Source organism: Melospiza georgiana, chromosome 2, assembly GCF_028018845.1.
Source record: "Melospiza georgiana isolate bMelGeo1 chromosome 2, bMelGeo1.pri, whole genome shotgun sequence".
Classification (NCBI taxonomy): Eukaryota; Metazoa; Chordata; class Aves; order Passeriformes; family Passerellidae; genus Melospiza; species Melospiza georgiana.
In genome coordinates this window covers 41,728,052-41,744,986 of record NC_080431.1, presented here as the reverse complement: position 1 = coordinate 41,744,986, position 16,935 = coordinate 41,728,052, and the positions used below count along the sequence as shown (strand labels likewise).

General features: G+C 39.4%; 1 protein-coding gene across 4 annotated transcripts in view; it reads right to left on the bottom strand.

Moving 5' to 3' along the window:
- Positions 1 to 4,389: 4,389 nt before the first annotated feature.
- Positions 4,390 to 16,935, bottom strand: part of TBC1D4 (TBC1 domain family member 4) — a 99,423-nt gene continuing 86,877 nt past the window's right edge. For all 4 annotated transcript variants that reach the window (XM_058045653.1, XM_058045654.1, XM_058045655.1 and 1 more), the window contains 6 exons: positions 16,091 to 16,249; positions 15,404 to 15,648; positions 12,498 to 12,657; positions 10,118 to 10,287; positions 8,240 to 8,416; positions 4,390 to 6,635 (listed from right to left, as the gene is read on the bottom strand). In XM_058045653.1, the coding sequence (XP_057901636.1) occupies positions 6,408 to 6,635; positions 8,240 to 8,416; positions 10,118 to 10,287; positions 12,498 to 12,657; positions 15,404 to 15,648; positions 16,091 to 16,249 (1,139 nt within the window). In that variant the 3' untranslated portion in view covers positions 4,390 to 6,407. The remainder of the gene's footprint in view (positions 6,636 to 8,239; positions 8,417 to 10,117; positions 10,288 to 12,497; positions 12,658 to 15,403; positions 15,649 to 16,090; positions 16,250 to 16,935) is intronic.

Sequence of the window (16,935 nt, the reverse complement as noted above, 5' to 3'; positions counted from 1 at the left end):
TAAGCACCTTCAACCCATTAGGCCCGTCTATAATTTGGTGCTTTTAGAAAAGCAAACACATTGTAGAAGAGCTGTGATCTTTTTTGCTTGTGCCCAGTGGTCCCCAGGGAATTGCTGATGCCATAATTACCTGAGCATTTGGGCTCTGGTTGGGAGGTAGACATGTCTTGTGCTTGGTATCCAGATGCATTTGGGAACAGCTGTGTCTGGGTGGTTGGAACATCACATTATCTGAACATGTCCTCACATTTCAGGGCAAACACAGTGCTCACTATGAAAGCAACGCCCTTGGAGGTAAAATGTGTTAACTGGAAAATGGAAGGAGCAAATCATGTTTTCTCTGTAGATCTAGGAAAATTAGGAGCGAATCCCCCACCTTCCTTTTAATCACTAAAACCAGTAAGATAATTAAAATAAAACTAGGAAAAAATAACTGATTAGTTGAGATTAGGTAGACATGGGGAAGCTTATTGCAAGGAAGCCTTGTTTTAAAAAGAAAAAAAACAGGTTATGTGTGAAATCAGACAGCAGTTAGACCAGATCAACTCGATGTTGCTTTCAAGAAACACAAATTCTGCTCAAACAGAACAGTGGAAAAGATGACACCTTGGATCAGATTGCTGAGAAAAATATATGCCTGTTTAAGGGTGAAGTGCTTCCATAATTCTCTTACATGAGAGTGAAGATTGAACACTGCAAGACATTGATTTCTGAGAAAGCCCTATATGTCATTTAGTAAGTCCTCTCATTATAATAAAGTTTTTGACCACGAACATGACACTTTATTACAAACAGCATGCAAATAGAGCACCATGCTTCATTAGACAGAGGGCCAAGTTCATCCTCCTCTCTAAAGGAAGAGCCACAGCAGCCACCAAACTGCCACGCAAACCGAGCTGCATGTACAAACCAACAGTGACACCTCGTGGGCAATAGTCAAGCACAAAGCTAATAACTATGATTTCTTCCAGAACATCAGCTTTAGGAGAGGGATCATTTTAAAAAAATGCAGGCATATGTTCTTTTGTAGCACTGGAGGGGGAAAAAAAGCCCACCCTTTACTGAGTGCTGCAGAGGATAATGCAGACAGATAATGGAGCCCAGCAGCTCCACACAGAAGCAGTCCTGTATCCTGCAGGAGCAGTACCAAAGGAGCGCTGGCTGGCACTCGGGGCCTGTCCACAGCAGCAGTTTGAATTAGAATCAGGTGTGCACAAAGGACATCTCATCCTCATCCTACTTTCTGCAGTTTGGTTTGCATGCCAGCGCTGTCCCAGCATGTAACACTAAACTGGAAGAGAGCATTTGGGAGCACAAATTACATGGGACAAATGGGCACACAGTGCACAGGCCAGGCTTGGCCTCACCTGCTGCAAGGAGCCCAAACATGCAGCATGGAGCGGTGGCCTGCCTGCCCAGAGCCTTTACAGGCTGCTGGGTGTTTAGCAAGCCAGGCTTTGGTGTCACTATGGTTTCACTGTGGCTGGTTCTGCACCTCACACTGTTCCCCAGGGAATCTCTAGTCCCCGTGTCTGCTGCTGGTATCAAATTAGGAGGAGCTGTGGGTTTCCTCAAGGATAAAAGGACCTCTGGATAGACTACAGAGCTGGGCTGAATGAAATTTAACAAGAGCAAGTCCTGTATTGTGTACCTAGGATGGGGCAATTCTGGTCATGTGTACAAACTGGGGGATGACAGGCCACAGAGCAGTCGTGCAGAAAGTGATCTATGGGTTTGATGGCAAGTTCAATTTGAGCCAGCAGTAGCCATGACAGCAAAAGGGCCAGCCATGCTCTGGGGTACATCAGGCATGGAACACTTTCTCCCAGCAAGTTCCAGCAAGAAATGACATATGGCACTTGTGTCATCTCTCAGCACACACTCTCATTGAAAACAAAACCTATATAATAAAAAACCTTCTTACTTTCCTTTATCAGAGTGAAGACTTGAGTGCTGCAATCTGAGCACAGAAAGAATCTGGATAAGTTCTAGAAGTTTTTTTTAATGGTAAGACTACAAACAAAAATTCCCAAACTTCTTGTTAAAGGTGGCTGCTGAGCAAGAGCTCTGAACAGAACAGTTAAGGACTGGAAGACTTCTCAACTCAAAGAAAACACCAAGAGAACATTTTGGTAAAGGAGCATTGCCAGCTCCTTCCTTTGGTCCACAGTTAAGGTCTACATTAAATTAAAACCAAACAGATCAAGTGCCAATCTATGCAGATTCTATTACACAGCAAGCCAGTCAGCACACAACCTGTCAGCTGCTCAGTCACACCATAATCTTTGCTTCACTGCCCATCTTTTTAGTCTTACTGCATAGCTCAACACACTTTGAGACAGAGTGAGCTAACATGTTAAACTTTAGGCATATAAACTCTCTCTTGCACACTGGAGCAAGGATATAGCTAAACATTGGCTATGTCTTTTTTTGAAAAGAGCATTAAATTTTGTTTTTTTTCTAGTCACTAGAAAGACTGAGGAAGGAAAAGTATAGGTTAAATTAAAGGGCTAACACTGCCAGTAAGAGATGAAGCACAGAAATACAGAATCAATTACAATTCTTCTAAAGGATGGTATAGCCTGGCATAAATCTTGACATGTTACAGCCTGCACATGCCTGTCAACACCAATCTATGACTACAAAGACAGACTGGACAATCACTGTTAACACTGCCTGGGGTTATTCACCTCAGCCCAGAAAAAGCTATTCACACTAATACCTATGTGGTTTCAGGTTTACATTAGGTGTCCAGATGCAGACTCCCTGGATCACAGTAGTAATATCAAATTCTTGGATAAACTGCTGAAATTCTTTTGTATGTTACAAATTGTTCAGCTTTCCTGTAGTGATACTGAGCTGAGAAGTGTCATGTTGAAGAGGGCACAATCAAACCACTTAAGATTAACTAGATTTGTGATTTCAAGTAAGGCTGATTTACTGTAAAATCTGATTTTTTTTTTTAATGAAAGTGAACAAATGCAACTTTCAGGCACCTTAAATAAACATTCCTCTTTTATAGAGAGAAATAAATACTCTACTTTGTAGGAGAAGAAAAAAATCCCGACAACTTTCTGGCCAGGTTTTCCATCCATCAAAGAAGGGAATACCAGTCTCCTACATTAGCCCTGCTTACCAGACTGACTTATTTCAGCTCTATTGCTGCCAAGTGATACTCTTCACTTACCAGCCAGTTTGCAAGCTAGGACACATGTGTTCCCAGACTTCAAAACAAGTCCTCTACCAGCAGAAAGCAGTCTGAGTCACCTGTTCCTGAAAACAGCAGATACTTTTCCCTCAAGAGTGAGTTCTCCAGAAGTTGAGAGAAAAAATTGAGAGCTTTATTGTTCTTAGCTTAGAGAGAACAATAGCTTTGTTCTGAAAACTCTTTTCCCATCAGAAAAACAAGATACAGAAATAGAAAAACAAGTTTTCTGATCCCCGGAAATGCCCCTTCTCCCAAGCAATTATCTTTGCAGCTCTGCCTCTGGCCCACTGCACCTTAAGACCTCCCTCCTCACAAGCTGCACAAAACAACTGTAAAGCTGTGGTGCCATCTTACTGCAAAATTCCCACACCTTCTCATGAGCAGCTCCTTGCAGCACCGACTCCTTTTTCTTCACAGCACAACCAACTCCAGCTCTCTTCACAGCACAACCAACAAACTCCAGCTCTCTCCTCACCCAGCTACCCCACCCTTTTGTAGCACTCTTCATTGGACACAGCTGTGGCCTGTTAAGGGCAGGCCTGTTCCTAATCTTTGGTGATTAGCACAGCTGCAACTCCTCAGGTGTGAGATTGCCTTCTGCACTATTCTCTTACATTCCACCCCTCCACAAAGCTGTTTATACCAAACACACATTCAGTTCAGTCTTCTAGATGATCTTGCTGGTTACTCATCAGAAGACAGTCTGGAGGATGCCTGCTTGAGTGCAGACTTCAAGCTCCATGGCCTAGAGATGCCCAGTTACAAGGCACTCTTGGGTTCAGCACACAAACATTATCAGAAGTGTCCTGTTGCCATGAGGAACTCACCCCACTGTGGTTCTACTTCTGTAGTTTATTCCCATGTGTTGTTTCACCCTCCCCCCCTTCAAAGCTAGATACACAAAGTTAATCAAATTACTATTCTCAACATGCATATATACTAACTGAACTGTTAAAGAAAAAAGAACCTTTAAAAAATTCATCTTCAGTTAAGAACAATGTAAGATTATTATCCCCAAGAAGAATATCTATCCTTGTACTCTGTGTACTTTTACAAATCCTGCAGGTTTTCTTCCCCACAACTAGAAACTAAAGCCAGATCCTTTCCATATTTTATGTGAATGATACTATTGGGAATGAGATTGGTACTTGAAGGGTAGAAAAATAAAACTAGCCAGAGGCTATGGGAAATGCAGCAATGACATTTATTGGAATTTCTTCAGGCATTACATGAAAAAATTTTAAAGTGAAACAGAGGATAAAGCTCATTCAGTGCATCTTTAAAAAAAAAGATGTATCTGAATAATCTTGGTTCTTTGTAACAGATGCTGCTGCAGTTCCTGGGATTAGATTTTTATGTACACATCAGCTAAAACTCACTCTGAACCAAACTGCAAAGAACTGCTTTTTCACTTGGCATTTCCCCATCTAGTACAATACGACATTCTTGAAATATCTAGACAGATTCCACATAATTTTATACACAGTGTTAAGACCTTTCACCCCAAATGTAAAAAGAGAGACTGTTAAGTAAATCAGTATCTTTAATCAAATAAAACATCATGGAAGTAAAAAAAACAACAACAAAAAACCCAGGAGAGCCGAAGCCCCTGAGTTCCACAGCAGTGTGCAGCAAGTAAGCACTGCTGTTTCTCACTTTTATGGTAACATAAAGCATAATACTTAGAAAGCAGTGGTAGTCAGTCCTTGCTTTCTAATCTGGACAATCTGATGTGAAAAGACACTGCTGTATTTGGCACTTTGCTTAATTGGTTTTCTTACTAAAACGAGTAAGTGTTTCCTGAAATACAGTATAAACAGAAAGGGATAACGTGAGCCACAGTAAAATGCAATTAAGGGTTCAGACATGCACTCCAAAATACTTGTCTATTTCACATTTGTCTAAGCTTTCTCAAAAATTCCACTCAAAAACATTTTCAAATCTATATGCAACTTTTTATATCTCTATAAACATAATTTCTCCCTTGAAATGATCAGAGTTTATCCCACCTTTTGTCCAGAACACACAAATTCATGACTTTTGTTTAAAAAAAAAGACCACAAAGTAGTATTAAAACAGGAATAGCCTGGCAAGTGTTATTAAAACTGTGCCTGTACTTCAGGATCCCCGTTGAAATGTATAGCCACTGTATATGTGAAAACTGAAAGGTACGTAATATCTGAGACTTGCTTGGTCCTCTCTTGTGCACTCACACTTAACTTCCTGCAACCTACCTCAATTTTCTTCTCAAACAAAATTTAAAACAGCTTTCTGCATCCCAACCCAATTAGACAAGGCTTCTTGCAGCATTTCTTTGGTTAAATGAGAGCCCCTGACACACCTAACTCTTACAACAGACAAGTCTCGGGTGGAAAATTAACATCAGGATAAATCCCATCCCACTGTTGTGCTTCCTTTTTCTCCATCAACCATCACGCCCAGGGCAGGTGGAAGCAAACAGGCCAGGAAGGAAGTGGCAGTCACTGCTAGCTCTTGCCTTTGCAGACACGATTCCTTAGCTCTGGGCAATGGAGGCGGAGCTATGATGCGATGCTTGCTCGTTTCCAGTTCCAACATGCACCTGGAATTGCACTGCTGACTGCTGCAGCCCAGGCAGCGGGTGGCACTACAGCTCCCTCTGTGCAAACCATGTCACTATACTGGTTCTGCTTATTGGTCTGTGCTCACAATGTCAGTAGAATTAAAAGAGAGGCACGCATGAGTTCACACAGGTTTTCCACAGAAGATGTGAAACATGCTGCTCTTTGGAGGGAAAATTACATTCTCTTTTCTTTTTTCTTCAAGTATTATTCAACATATTCAATATACATATATATAAAGACATATTATCCTCATTTCACTACAAGACAAGCACATCCAAAGTGAATTTGCAGATCACCATTATCTTTGTCTACTCCAATTTCTCCTTTCCTTTAGGTCAACTCTAAATATACATCTACTCATCATAATTACATGTGAGAATCCTTTATTTCCCCCTTGTGATTTATTTACATAATCATAAAAAATTTATAGCCTGAATTTGCATTCTGACACTTGAAGGCCCATCTGTAGCTATGAGTGTCCCAGCACTATTTTTGGGTAATACCATTGCCTATTGCTAAGTAGCTATTGAAAGCAGCATACTCATTTTTTCGTTCCCTTTTTGTTTTTGAAGAAATGCTGCCTAGAAAACCCTGGTTTATGGCTTACTCCATATTTTATTATTTGGGTTGTAGTTTACTTCCTTCAGGAGCAGTTCACAGTCAGACAACACTTCTGCTGGCAAATACTTCACTATCTGCTCAAGAGTCTTTTGATATGTTATCTTCTCCTGTTCCAGGGACTGAATTGCAGTCTTCATTTTATTCTCTCGTGTCAAAACAGTCTCCAGGCTGGCTTCCAGACTCTGAATTTTAGCATGAGCAACCTGTAAACAATAACATTATAATAAATTCATACATTCTGAATAGTTTTCTTTCACTATTATTATATAGTATCATAATATTAAAATTACGATGTTTTTACGTAGCTACTTCTGAAAGACATCTGTGTAGGCAGACAATGCAAGGAATGCACTCTGTGTATCATACACAAAATGTCCTCATAGTGACCCGATCAATCTGAAGAACTTCTCCAAGCTTTACAGAGGGAAGGAGACATACAAGTTGCAGCAAGCAAGGGACAGCTGAGAGTAACAAGGAACTGGAGCCGAAGGGAGAAAAAGGAAATCAGCAGCTGAAGTAGCACTGGAAGACATGACCTGTCGGACAGAGATGGAACAAAGGGAACCCTCTGTGATAAAGTAAGTTAGGATGAAGAGACTGGAGGGAAGGAGAAGCTCAACATTAAGTCTAGAAGCAGACTGTGTCCCCTATTCTCCAATTAAAAATCTACAGCTTCCTCTGACTAGTCAAAGAAACCCTGTACCACAGCAGCAGCATTTCCCTCTGTGGGTACTGGAAGAATTCTGACTGCTCCTAGGGAAGGGTATAAGCAGAGGAATGAAGAAGTTATGCAAACAAAAAGGTGAAGAGGTTAAGCACTGAGAAAGATGCATTATTGTAAGGCACTCTGAAAGAGCAGGAAAGCTTTCATAGAGCCTTTCAAATCAGCCACTCAATTATTCTATGCCTTTGGTGCATTTTCAGAATAGAGCTAAAAGCCACAGCTGCAGTAAATAAATAAAGAAAAATAAGAAAGAAAAATCAGTAATAGTAAAAAGTTCAAGTGATTCCTGTTTTCAGTATCAAAAGAACACAGCACCCTTAGCCCGCAATCACAAAAATAATGAGGACTTGATCTGCCGTTTTTTCCTACCATTTTTCTCTTTCAGAAGCTGAAAGTGCTTTCTGAGCTCTTTGCAATACTTGTTCAAATTAACAAATATAGCAAGAAATAGCCTGATGATGAAAAAAACAAGACTTAATCTTTCAAGAAAATGCAAGACAATACAACATATTGCAAATGAAACAAGTCTTGGCCAAGCTATGAGACAAAGGGTAAACAGTGAAGGAGGAAGGGCTTTTCTAAAGCACAATTTGACCAGGAAAAGTCTGGTGATCTTTCAGATGTAATGAGGTCTGCTAGGAGAGACCACCTTCCAAAAGTAGGACTATGAGTTTCAGCAGAAGGAAACAAAACAACACTGCCTACAAAGGCCTGGACCAAAGAAGTCTGCTGTACGATGAATTATTTCTTAAACCTTTCCAACAGGGAAGCAGAGAGATGAAGGGACAGGGAACTCACTTTTCAGAAAGATAAGCAAATTTTGCCAACAGATTTTATGGCAGATAAGGGTAGAGAGATTTCGAGAAGAAATAAATCTAAATCAAGAAGGAGAAGTCCAAGGAATGACAAAGGAGTTAGAAGTATGCCTAGCAGAAGTGAATCACTGTAATTAAGAGAACTGCTCAACTCCACAAGGTCTTGCAGTAAGAAGACTTCTTACATACACTTAAAACAATACTTTTTCCTCTATTGGCTGAATCACAGGAATGACTTCACCATGAGTTTGTAGCCTAAGTTGTTTACCTGTAGCTTCTCCAACAAATCCATGTTTTGCCTCTTCAGATGATTGTTTGCCCTCTCCAGCTTCTCCAGAGGTTCACCTTCATCACAGGGACTCACATTTTCCTGCAGTTCATCCTGAAGAACATGGTACTCTACTTCGTAGGCATGGAGCTGTTTTGAAATATCCATCTCAAACACCTGCCATGAGAGAAAAGACCATTTTTAATTACAGTAGGGAGGACTTATTCCATGTGAATGTTTGACTAAGAGTCAACTCTCCCTGATTAATGCTTTTCCTGTTCCCTTCAAAAAAGTATTTTAAGTTGATGCCTACAATAAGAGCATTATAACAGAGTTGTAGCCATAATAAATCATAGACTTCAAAATAAATTGGATCCTGCCTTTCACAATTACCAAATACCATTTCTTACTACGAGATGTATCATCAGAAAAGTCTTATGCAATCCAAGAATTTTATAATATGACAAAGTTTTACTGACTGTTGCTCAGGAATATTAAGTAGTTCAAGACATAATTTTTAAATCTGGGATTCATCAGATCTCTGCCTTCAAATCTGGATCCCTTGACTCCAAGAGCTCATTTACAGACTTCTGTAAAAACATTCTTCATGGTTACAGCTTCCATGTGCTCTATCCCTGCATGATGCGTGCCATTTTTTTATTTGGATACATTAGGGACAAAGCATTGTGAAGACCACAGAACTGAGCTTCTAACAGTGATGGGACATACGACCCGGATCTGTTTACAAATCTAGTTACAGCCTCTCGGCTTCAGAAAATTACCAAAGATTTTAAGACTAGGATTGGAAGGATGTCTACAGGGACATCAATTTTCTGTTTCTTATCCTAGAGATCACAAACATTCCACCAACACAAGACACACACAGATTCCCTGACAAAACAAGTTCTGTTTTACTTTCACTGTTCTATTGTATTCAAATGAGATAAAATTTAAATTATGTAGTGTTCAAGCTCAGTAAATACCATTTTCCTCTACATAGCTACCTGATCAATCATCTGTGCATTACAGATCTGCATAATATAAACATTTTTCTTTCATTTCCCATTATAAGGGGATGGTCCTGGGAACTGTAAGACTGAGCCAAACAACTGCCCCTGAAGCCAGGCTAGGCAGCAGCACAGGGTACAGGCAGAGGATGCAGATGTGGAAGGCTGCTCAGCATAAGGGCACACCCCAGGCCAGCAGAGCTGAGCTGCCCTGCCCTGCATGTAACCACAATTCAGCTCTGCAGGCACCATAACCCATTCTTACTCTATCAGACTCGGCTTTGCACAAAGCCCTTTCTACCCTGCCCACACAGCAGGGCTGCTCTGCAGCCCATGCAGAGCACTGAACAGATTTAAAGTCTAAGAGTATTAGAAGGGTTAAATTACCATCTCTATCATTCCCAGAATCAATGAGTTGTGAAAGACACCAAAGTGCCTGACATAGGTTTCGCACGGCAATGACAGTCCATGCAATGAGGAAATGAAGATTTACGTTGTCTAAAAATGAATTCTTATCTAACAGCCCCTGAAAGAGTCAAACCTGAACAAGCCACAGGAATGCACAAGTGTTTACTCCACCCCTGAACATGGACATGGTTTTCTAGAGCTCTTCTGTCATCTCTGAACTACCCACCTGAAGGGGGAGCGCTGCTCGAGGTTTCACAATTAAGTGCTAGACAGGCTCACTCTCAATTTGCAGCTTTAATGCAGAGGAAATTAAGTTACAGATATGAAGATTCCAGCCACTGACAGTATTTCTCAAGAAGCTTTCATATCTTCTTCTGAGAAGACTTTTGCCTATAGTGTAGGCATTATTCTCTTAAAATAAACTAATACAGGGGGGAAAATGTAAAGAGAAAAACATCCTTACCTGAGTAATAATTTTTTCCATTTGAGGTTTAGTCATATCTGGAATAGTGGTTTTAAGATAATCAACAATGGTCTCAAAACTCTCACATCCCATTATAGATGTTTCTTGACTGCTAAGTAGGCTCAGTGCTACTTTAAATATGACTTCTGTTCCTTGAAGAAAAATAATGTCTAAAAGAGAAAATAATTTAAAATTATTTTAATTTTGAAAATAGGAGCTAGAGTCACTGGATTAATACATATATTTACTGAGATGTTCTTTGTAATCAATCACAGTGCAGATGGATTCAGCTCATAAGTGCTATCTGTTTTATTTCAACATGAGGATAAAGCATGAATTTTCTTTCATCTTACAGACGTGAGAGAGCATTAAGGAAAATACTGCATGCTTATTATGTCTGTAGGAGTTATCTGCAATAAGCATTTCACCACTGTCTGCCAGAGACTTTATCCAACTGCTAACTGGTTTTAAGTGCTCTGAAAAGAAGCTGGGGGGGAGATTACAACACAACTCTTCTACAGGCAGAAGCTATTCTTAAAAAAAAAAAAAAAATTAATTCCATAACCAGTTATATTATTTTCAAAATTCACAGTAGCGCTCTTACTGGCTATAATCTAAGCCCTAAACCCTTACTTTGAGGTATAATTACATGGATAAGAGAGGAAAGTCTGGGCTCTGCAGGTCAGTAGATACAGACTGTACAGAAATGGGAATCTTGAGGACAGTAAATAGAGATTCTGCCTCATGATCAGTGGTGGATTTGAAGTTAGTGAGATGAAGGCAGCACATGGGGCTTTCAAATAAACCTCCTGAGCTGTTGCCTCTGTCACACCACAGGGTGTTTATTCAGGGCTACAAAACTGAAGAAATTCAGTTCCTGATCCTGATTATCAAGAGGTCATCCCTGGCCTAATCCAGGATCACAAAGACACTGATGAGGCAGCCATCTCCCTCGAATGCAGCTCCTGAAATTCTCCCTTCTCAAGTCTATGATGGACATTCAAACAGCACAAATATAAGTATATAATTTGTGAAAGGTAGACAATAGCCATTCCTGGTACATGACAATGGTCTATAAGACACTGAAAATTCAGGAATTCAAAGCATTAAGAATTAAAATAACACAGTAAATTTTCAATTTTAAAATGGGAATGCCTTGCTCAGCTTATTTACAGAGAAGTGAACACCAAAACTCCTTCCCATCTTCCTCATCCATAAAAAATACATTTAGGAAAGAAAAAAAACCAAGCAACAAAAAAGACAGACACAAAATGCTCAGGTGTCCCAGAATTCAAAAATCCCACTGGGAAACAGATATTCACATGAATGGTACACCACTGAGAAAGAGATACACCAATCATTTGTTCACCCAGACAGTAGCAAATGGGTTTGCTGTAAATGGAAAAAAAAAACCTTCTGCAACTGAGAAAGCACTGAGTAAAAAAAATTCAAAACTTAAAATCAAACCCAACTAACCTAAACCCTCTTCCTGCCTCCAAGCCAATACACCACACAAACTGAGAACCTAACACACTCCAGTATTAAAACATGAGACAAAGTCAGGTTGAATTTCCTAAGAAAGGACAAAAGGTGCCCTATGAAAACAGAAAGATCAAAGGGAAAAAAAAGTATCTGATTTATGATGAAGTACCTTACATGTGCATTTAGATTCTTGGTGCATATGCAAGTACAGTGAGTTTTGCATTAATAAATAAATTTAAATTTTAAAAAAAAAGGTGCATCACCAGAGATTTGACTAAGCTGGAAGTTCTTGTGGATAAGAAAAGAACACAAAAATAATTACTTGACATCCTGACACTGTAAACACTACCAGGAATAATCAATATTTAGGCTCTGTACTAGATGTTACCCGAAGAGGAGTTTTTAATAAGAAAACTATCTAAATGAAATCAGAGGCATATTATGAATTGGAAATTGTTCAATATATAACTGAATGCCAAAATCAGCATTTAAGTTCAAATTTGCTTGAATTTTTTTAGAAAACACTTTAGAATTGGAATTCAGAAATGCATTTTCTTTTTTCAGTTCACGAGTTCGGCAAGATGAACTTTTCTATTGATATAAACTGAATACATTTGCATAAAATACATTTGCAACAATAAACTTTCTGCTGTTTACATTTCAGAAGTCTCTTAGGTAGGAAGAGAAGATATAATTATTTGCTCAAGTCTGATGTTTCAATAAATACCTTTTGGATTTTCCTCTTACAAAGGAGCTGACATCCCACTGTGAAAAGTGTTGCTACTTGCCACACACAACCATCACCCCAAACGTCCCCAGCATGTAGAAAACTACCCCTGGAGTGCTTCAAAACACAATGGATATTGTTCTATTATTTCAAGAGAATAAACTTTCTTACCAAACACTCTGGCAACAAATCCTAATGAAAATTGAGATGCGAACAGCGTAAGAAACCACGGTGCAGCATAAAGACTGGGACTGATTTCATTCTCTTCAAGATGATTATACAGGTCTCTGTGATAATCATGCAGAAGCCTTGAGAGCTGATACATCTGAATCTACAGTGCATGAGGGGATTGGAGGGGGGAGAAAGTAAAGAAACAAAAGTTCAGCTTTACTCAGTTTTCCAAATTATTCTTATTTCATTCAAGGGAAATTAACTTCAGTACAGATGGCACAGTAAAATGAAGCGTAATTGCCTCCTGGGGCCTCAAGTGGTATTTACTCATGTATAAACAACCTGCCACTAATGAATTAAAACCAACAGGGCAGTCAATAACAAAGAACAGTTTGAACCTGATTACTAATGAAGTCTATTTCAGATTCAGAGGCTTAAGGTAAGAAGGGAATATATTGCTCCAACTTTGTCAACAAACAAGAACTTTCAGTCTTGCAGCAATGAAAGTAGTTGTACCTCTTCCAAGTAAGTGTGAAAATTCTCCATGAGTTGTGACTAAATTTACACATTTCAGCCTTCATTCTCTGAATTTTGGCCTTATTTTTACTGCATTTAAAACTCCAATGCTCCAGCCATCACAACTTTAGACAGTTTCTGTACCCACAGAATACATTTTACACAGAGATCTCCCAGCACATCTCCCAGTGGTCCTATGGAATTTAAGATACTGAGATACTGATGCAAAAAAAGTGTTGCTGTACAACTATAAAAGGTTGCAAGGGAAAGTGGTTGAAAGGTGCTCTTCAGGGCTAAAAATAACTTAGCACTCTGTGGTAAGTTATTTCCTTGCAATGCTTCTCTCAGAAAGCAGAAGATAAGAAGCAGACATATATTGATTAATTGTCAGGTCCAATTTTATTGTCAATAGTGCTTTATGCTTAAGGTGAATCTGTTCCTCAATAAGAAAATGGCTTTAGATTCAGCTATTTTCCTATTTTAGAGTTCATGCCTGTTCCCTACCAAAGTGGAGTGCACTTGAAGCTACCTGTTCATCAGCACTGCAACACAAGCAGAGGGATCACTTTCATTTGAGTAAATCAGCTAAATTTGTGCATGCATTTGAGTTCTTGCTTTAATTGTGTAAGATACCAATTAAGCCCAGATTGGACAGTGTCAATACAAAACACATGTGTGAAGTCAGAATTGCATCACAGAGTGAAACAATTGGAATAGTTCATTATGGACTAAAGATTTAGATTACTACTTTTTCCAGACAACAACTAAAAAATCTAAGTCTAATAAGTTTTCATTATCCTCAAGAATCATCCAACATTTTTCTTCTACATGACTGAAGCCAGATCTGCCTACAAGCTTGCTCGTCTTTCACTACTGTAAATGCAAAAGAATTTGCAGTACTCTACTCCTACTAGAAAACAACCTAAATATAGTAAGACCCTCTAAGTGTTCTTGCCTAATTTGTCCTGAGCAGACAGAACTTTATCATAAGAACTGCCCAGAAGCAAACTGTGGGGAAAGACAAGTAATTTAATTTAAAAGGCAAACAGTACTACAAGTGGTAAACCTCCTCAAATTTAAGAGTGTTCTTACTAAGAGGTTCTGCCAATGAAACTGTCACACTCACTTGACCTAAAATGTCAAATCCTGGCCATGTGAAAGCCCAGGACAAATCATCAGCTGTTGGAAGTCTACATCTGCAGTTTAACACACACTAACTTAGAGAGCATCTACCAGGGGTAAAAAACCCCACAAACACACATCTATCATAATTTCACCCTCAGTGGTTTAAAACATATTTTTGCAGGGAAATGGAACAAGAGGAAGTAAAACAATGCTTTTTATGGCTGTTCAGTCTTAATTCATCAAAAACACACTTGTTATAGCATACTTACATCCACAGTCCTCTAGTGTTTTTAGAATAAGCACATACAGTTTCTTTAACTACAATCTATTCCATTGCTCTGGAGATTTGCCAAATAATCACCTAAAGTGACTGGCCATGAAAAGTGGGATTAAACTCTCCCTTTAGTTTTACTTAAGTGTTTGCTATGCAGGGAACATGGAAAAAAAGGAGACTTTTCCATCTGCTGCTTTGTTTTCTCTTCCTCCACTGTGGATTATAGAAATTTTAACTCATCAATGGTATATTCGTTTATAATATAAAGGGTTTATAGGATATTATAATTATTCAAATCAGGGGACAGTTGCATGTCAAGGTGAAAGATTTCTCAAACTTTAAACCCTAAAATTTATACAGATCTGAAAAATGTTTTGTTTCCCTCCTGAACAGTCTTAAGTATCAAGATTGCAGATAATATTGCAGAGCATGCATCATTGCATAAGATAATTAAACGATTAAAAATTCATCTGTTTTCTTTCTCTGTTGAGGGTGATGGAGTAGAAGACAACAAGAGAAAGAGCTAAGATGAGGAGTCAAGGCAGAGCAGCGTCAAATACAAATGCCTGCAGAATACACTGACTGGCCACTGTGTGTCACTATTGACTTGACTTGGCCTTACAAGAGAGACATTTACATGCAAGTGCTCACGGACTCAAGAAAAACAAAATCTAATTAATTTTTAAACTCCATCCATATGTGACAAAGCGTATCAGTTTTTTTCTGGCATAAGGAAGAGAGAGCAGTGAGGAAGAGAAAAAGAAAAGCAAAACAGCAGGAAGCAGAATTTCTGGAGAGATGACAGGACTATGTGACAGGAAAAACTCTGCAAGTTTTAAACTTCTCTGTTTGCAAATTGAGAGACAGTAAAATATACATGTACCTCAAAACAGTATAAGAAGCTTCATAAGGCCCTGGAGAACTTAAGCAACCCCTATAAGTGCTCAAAAGTAATTTAAAATTCCGGTTTGCTCCAGAAAGGCTGACTTACCTGTAGGGACATCATGTCCGGTCTGTACTGTTTACGGAAGCCAAGGTCATACATGAGAAATTTCAGCATTTCAAAGGCCTGCTCTTCACTCATATGTAGAAGCAGCACTCCAGCTACAAAACTTATACCTTGACAATAACCAACTTCTTTGTCCAGCAAAGAATAGGCTTTCAAGAGGTTAAACAGTGATAGCTGTCCTGCTCCCAGGTGTGTGGAAAAGTAAGGATGTGTAGGGAATGTCCGTCCTGATGTAAAAAGAGAGGAGTAGTTGATATTCAATTCTTCTGAAGAAAAGCCCCAATCCATCTGACAAACAGCATTTCTCCTCCCTCAGACAGCTTCTCTTTGCTTTCATATGCATTTTGCCTTCAATCACATCAGTCTGTATCTTACCACTGATTTTGGACTATACCTTTTGAACCCACTAAATATTCTCATCTGTACAGAACTTGCAGAACCAGCTGTCTGATTTCTCTTTTCAGACAGATACAGAAGGGCATAAATATGAATGGCATAGGCTAAGAAACCATCTGCTTCCAGGACTCTAAGTGGCATACACAGAATGTATCCTGATGACATAGAAAATGGAGCTCATAGAGCAGCATCTATCTTCAGCAGCAGCTTCTACAATGACTGGTGTGTTTTTCACTCAAAGACCCACAAACCAGTGGGAAAGAACAGACTTACCTAGATCTACAAGGATGGCATGCTGTTGAGCAGTCAGCTGTTTCAGAAGTTCTTTGTAAGAGATGTCAGGAGGCTGCTGCTTGTTTGGCAGCCTGTGCCTGACCCGGTGTTGCACAGCCAAAAATTGCCAAATTTCTCCCCGACGACTTTTTGGTACACCTGCAGGTCAGTCAGAAAACAAGAGGCCTAAGCAGAGGGATGGTTTTAGTGCTACAACAAAAGAATTTGCTTGGTCATAATTTTGGCTGAACCACTCTGGAGGATCCCTTACAGAGTGAACTCCACTCTCAGTGTGTTCACTCAGTAGCCACGGCTCAGTCCCACAAACTAAACATGAACTACAAACTTAAGGGCAATTACACTGTGCATATCCTGGGCATCTGAGGTACAGACATCCCTTGCTTTGCCATTTCTGACCCGTTAGTCTCCAGCAGGAAAAGATGCACAACTACACTCAGACTATAGAATGACCTGTTTAGAAAAGCTGAACTAAATTCACAAGTGTAAAATTCAGGGAAGTCCTCTTTTCCTTTGCAAAGGATTGCCCATGTCAGTCCATAGATGTGGGGAGATACATCCCCCTTTGATATCTGACTCTGTAAACCAGCTTTGAAAGTCAAAATGTCAACTCTACTAATACCTTCCAGGTAAATAATTATTTAACAAGAAGACAAGTTAATAGCCATATCCTTGTTCCCAACTCTGAACTGCAATCCAACAGCAGAAAACAGGGTATCAACATAAATAATTTGTTGGCAGACTTCTGCAGGTCACTAACAGGAACTGCTTTATATCTACAATAATTTACTGTGGTAGCAATTTAAGCTTCCCTTCTGTACCACAGC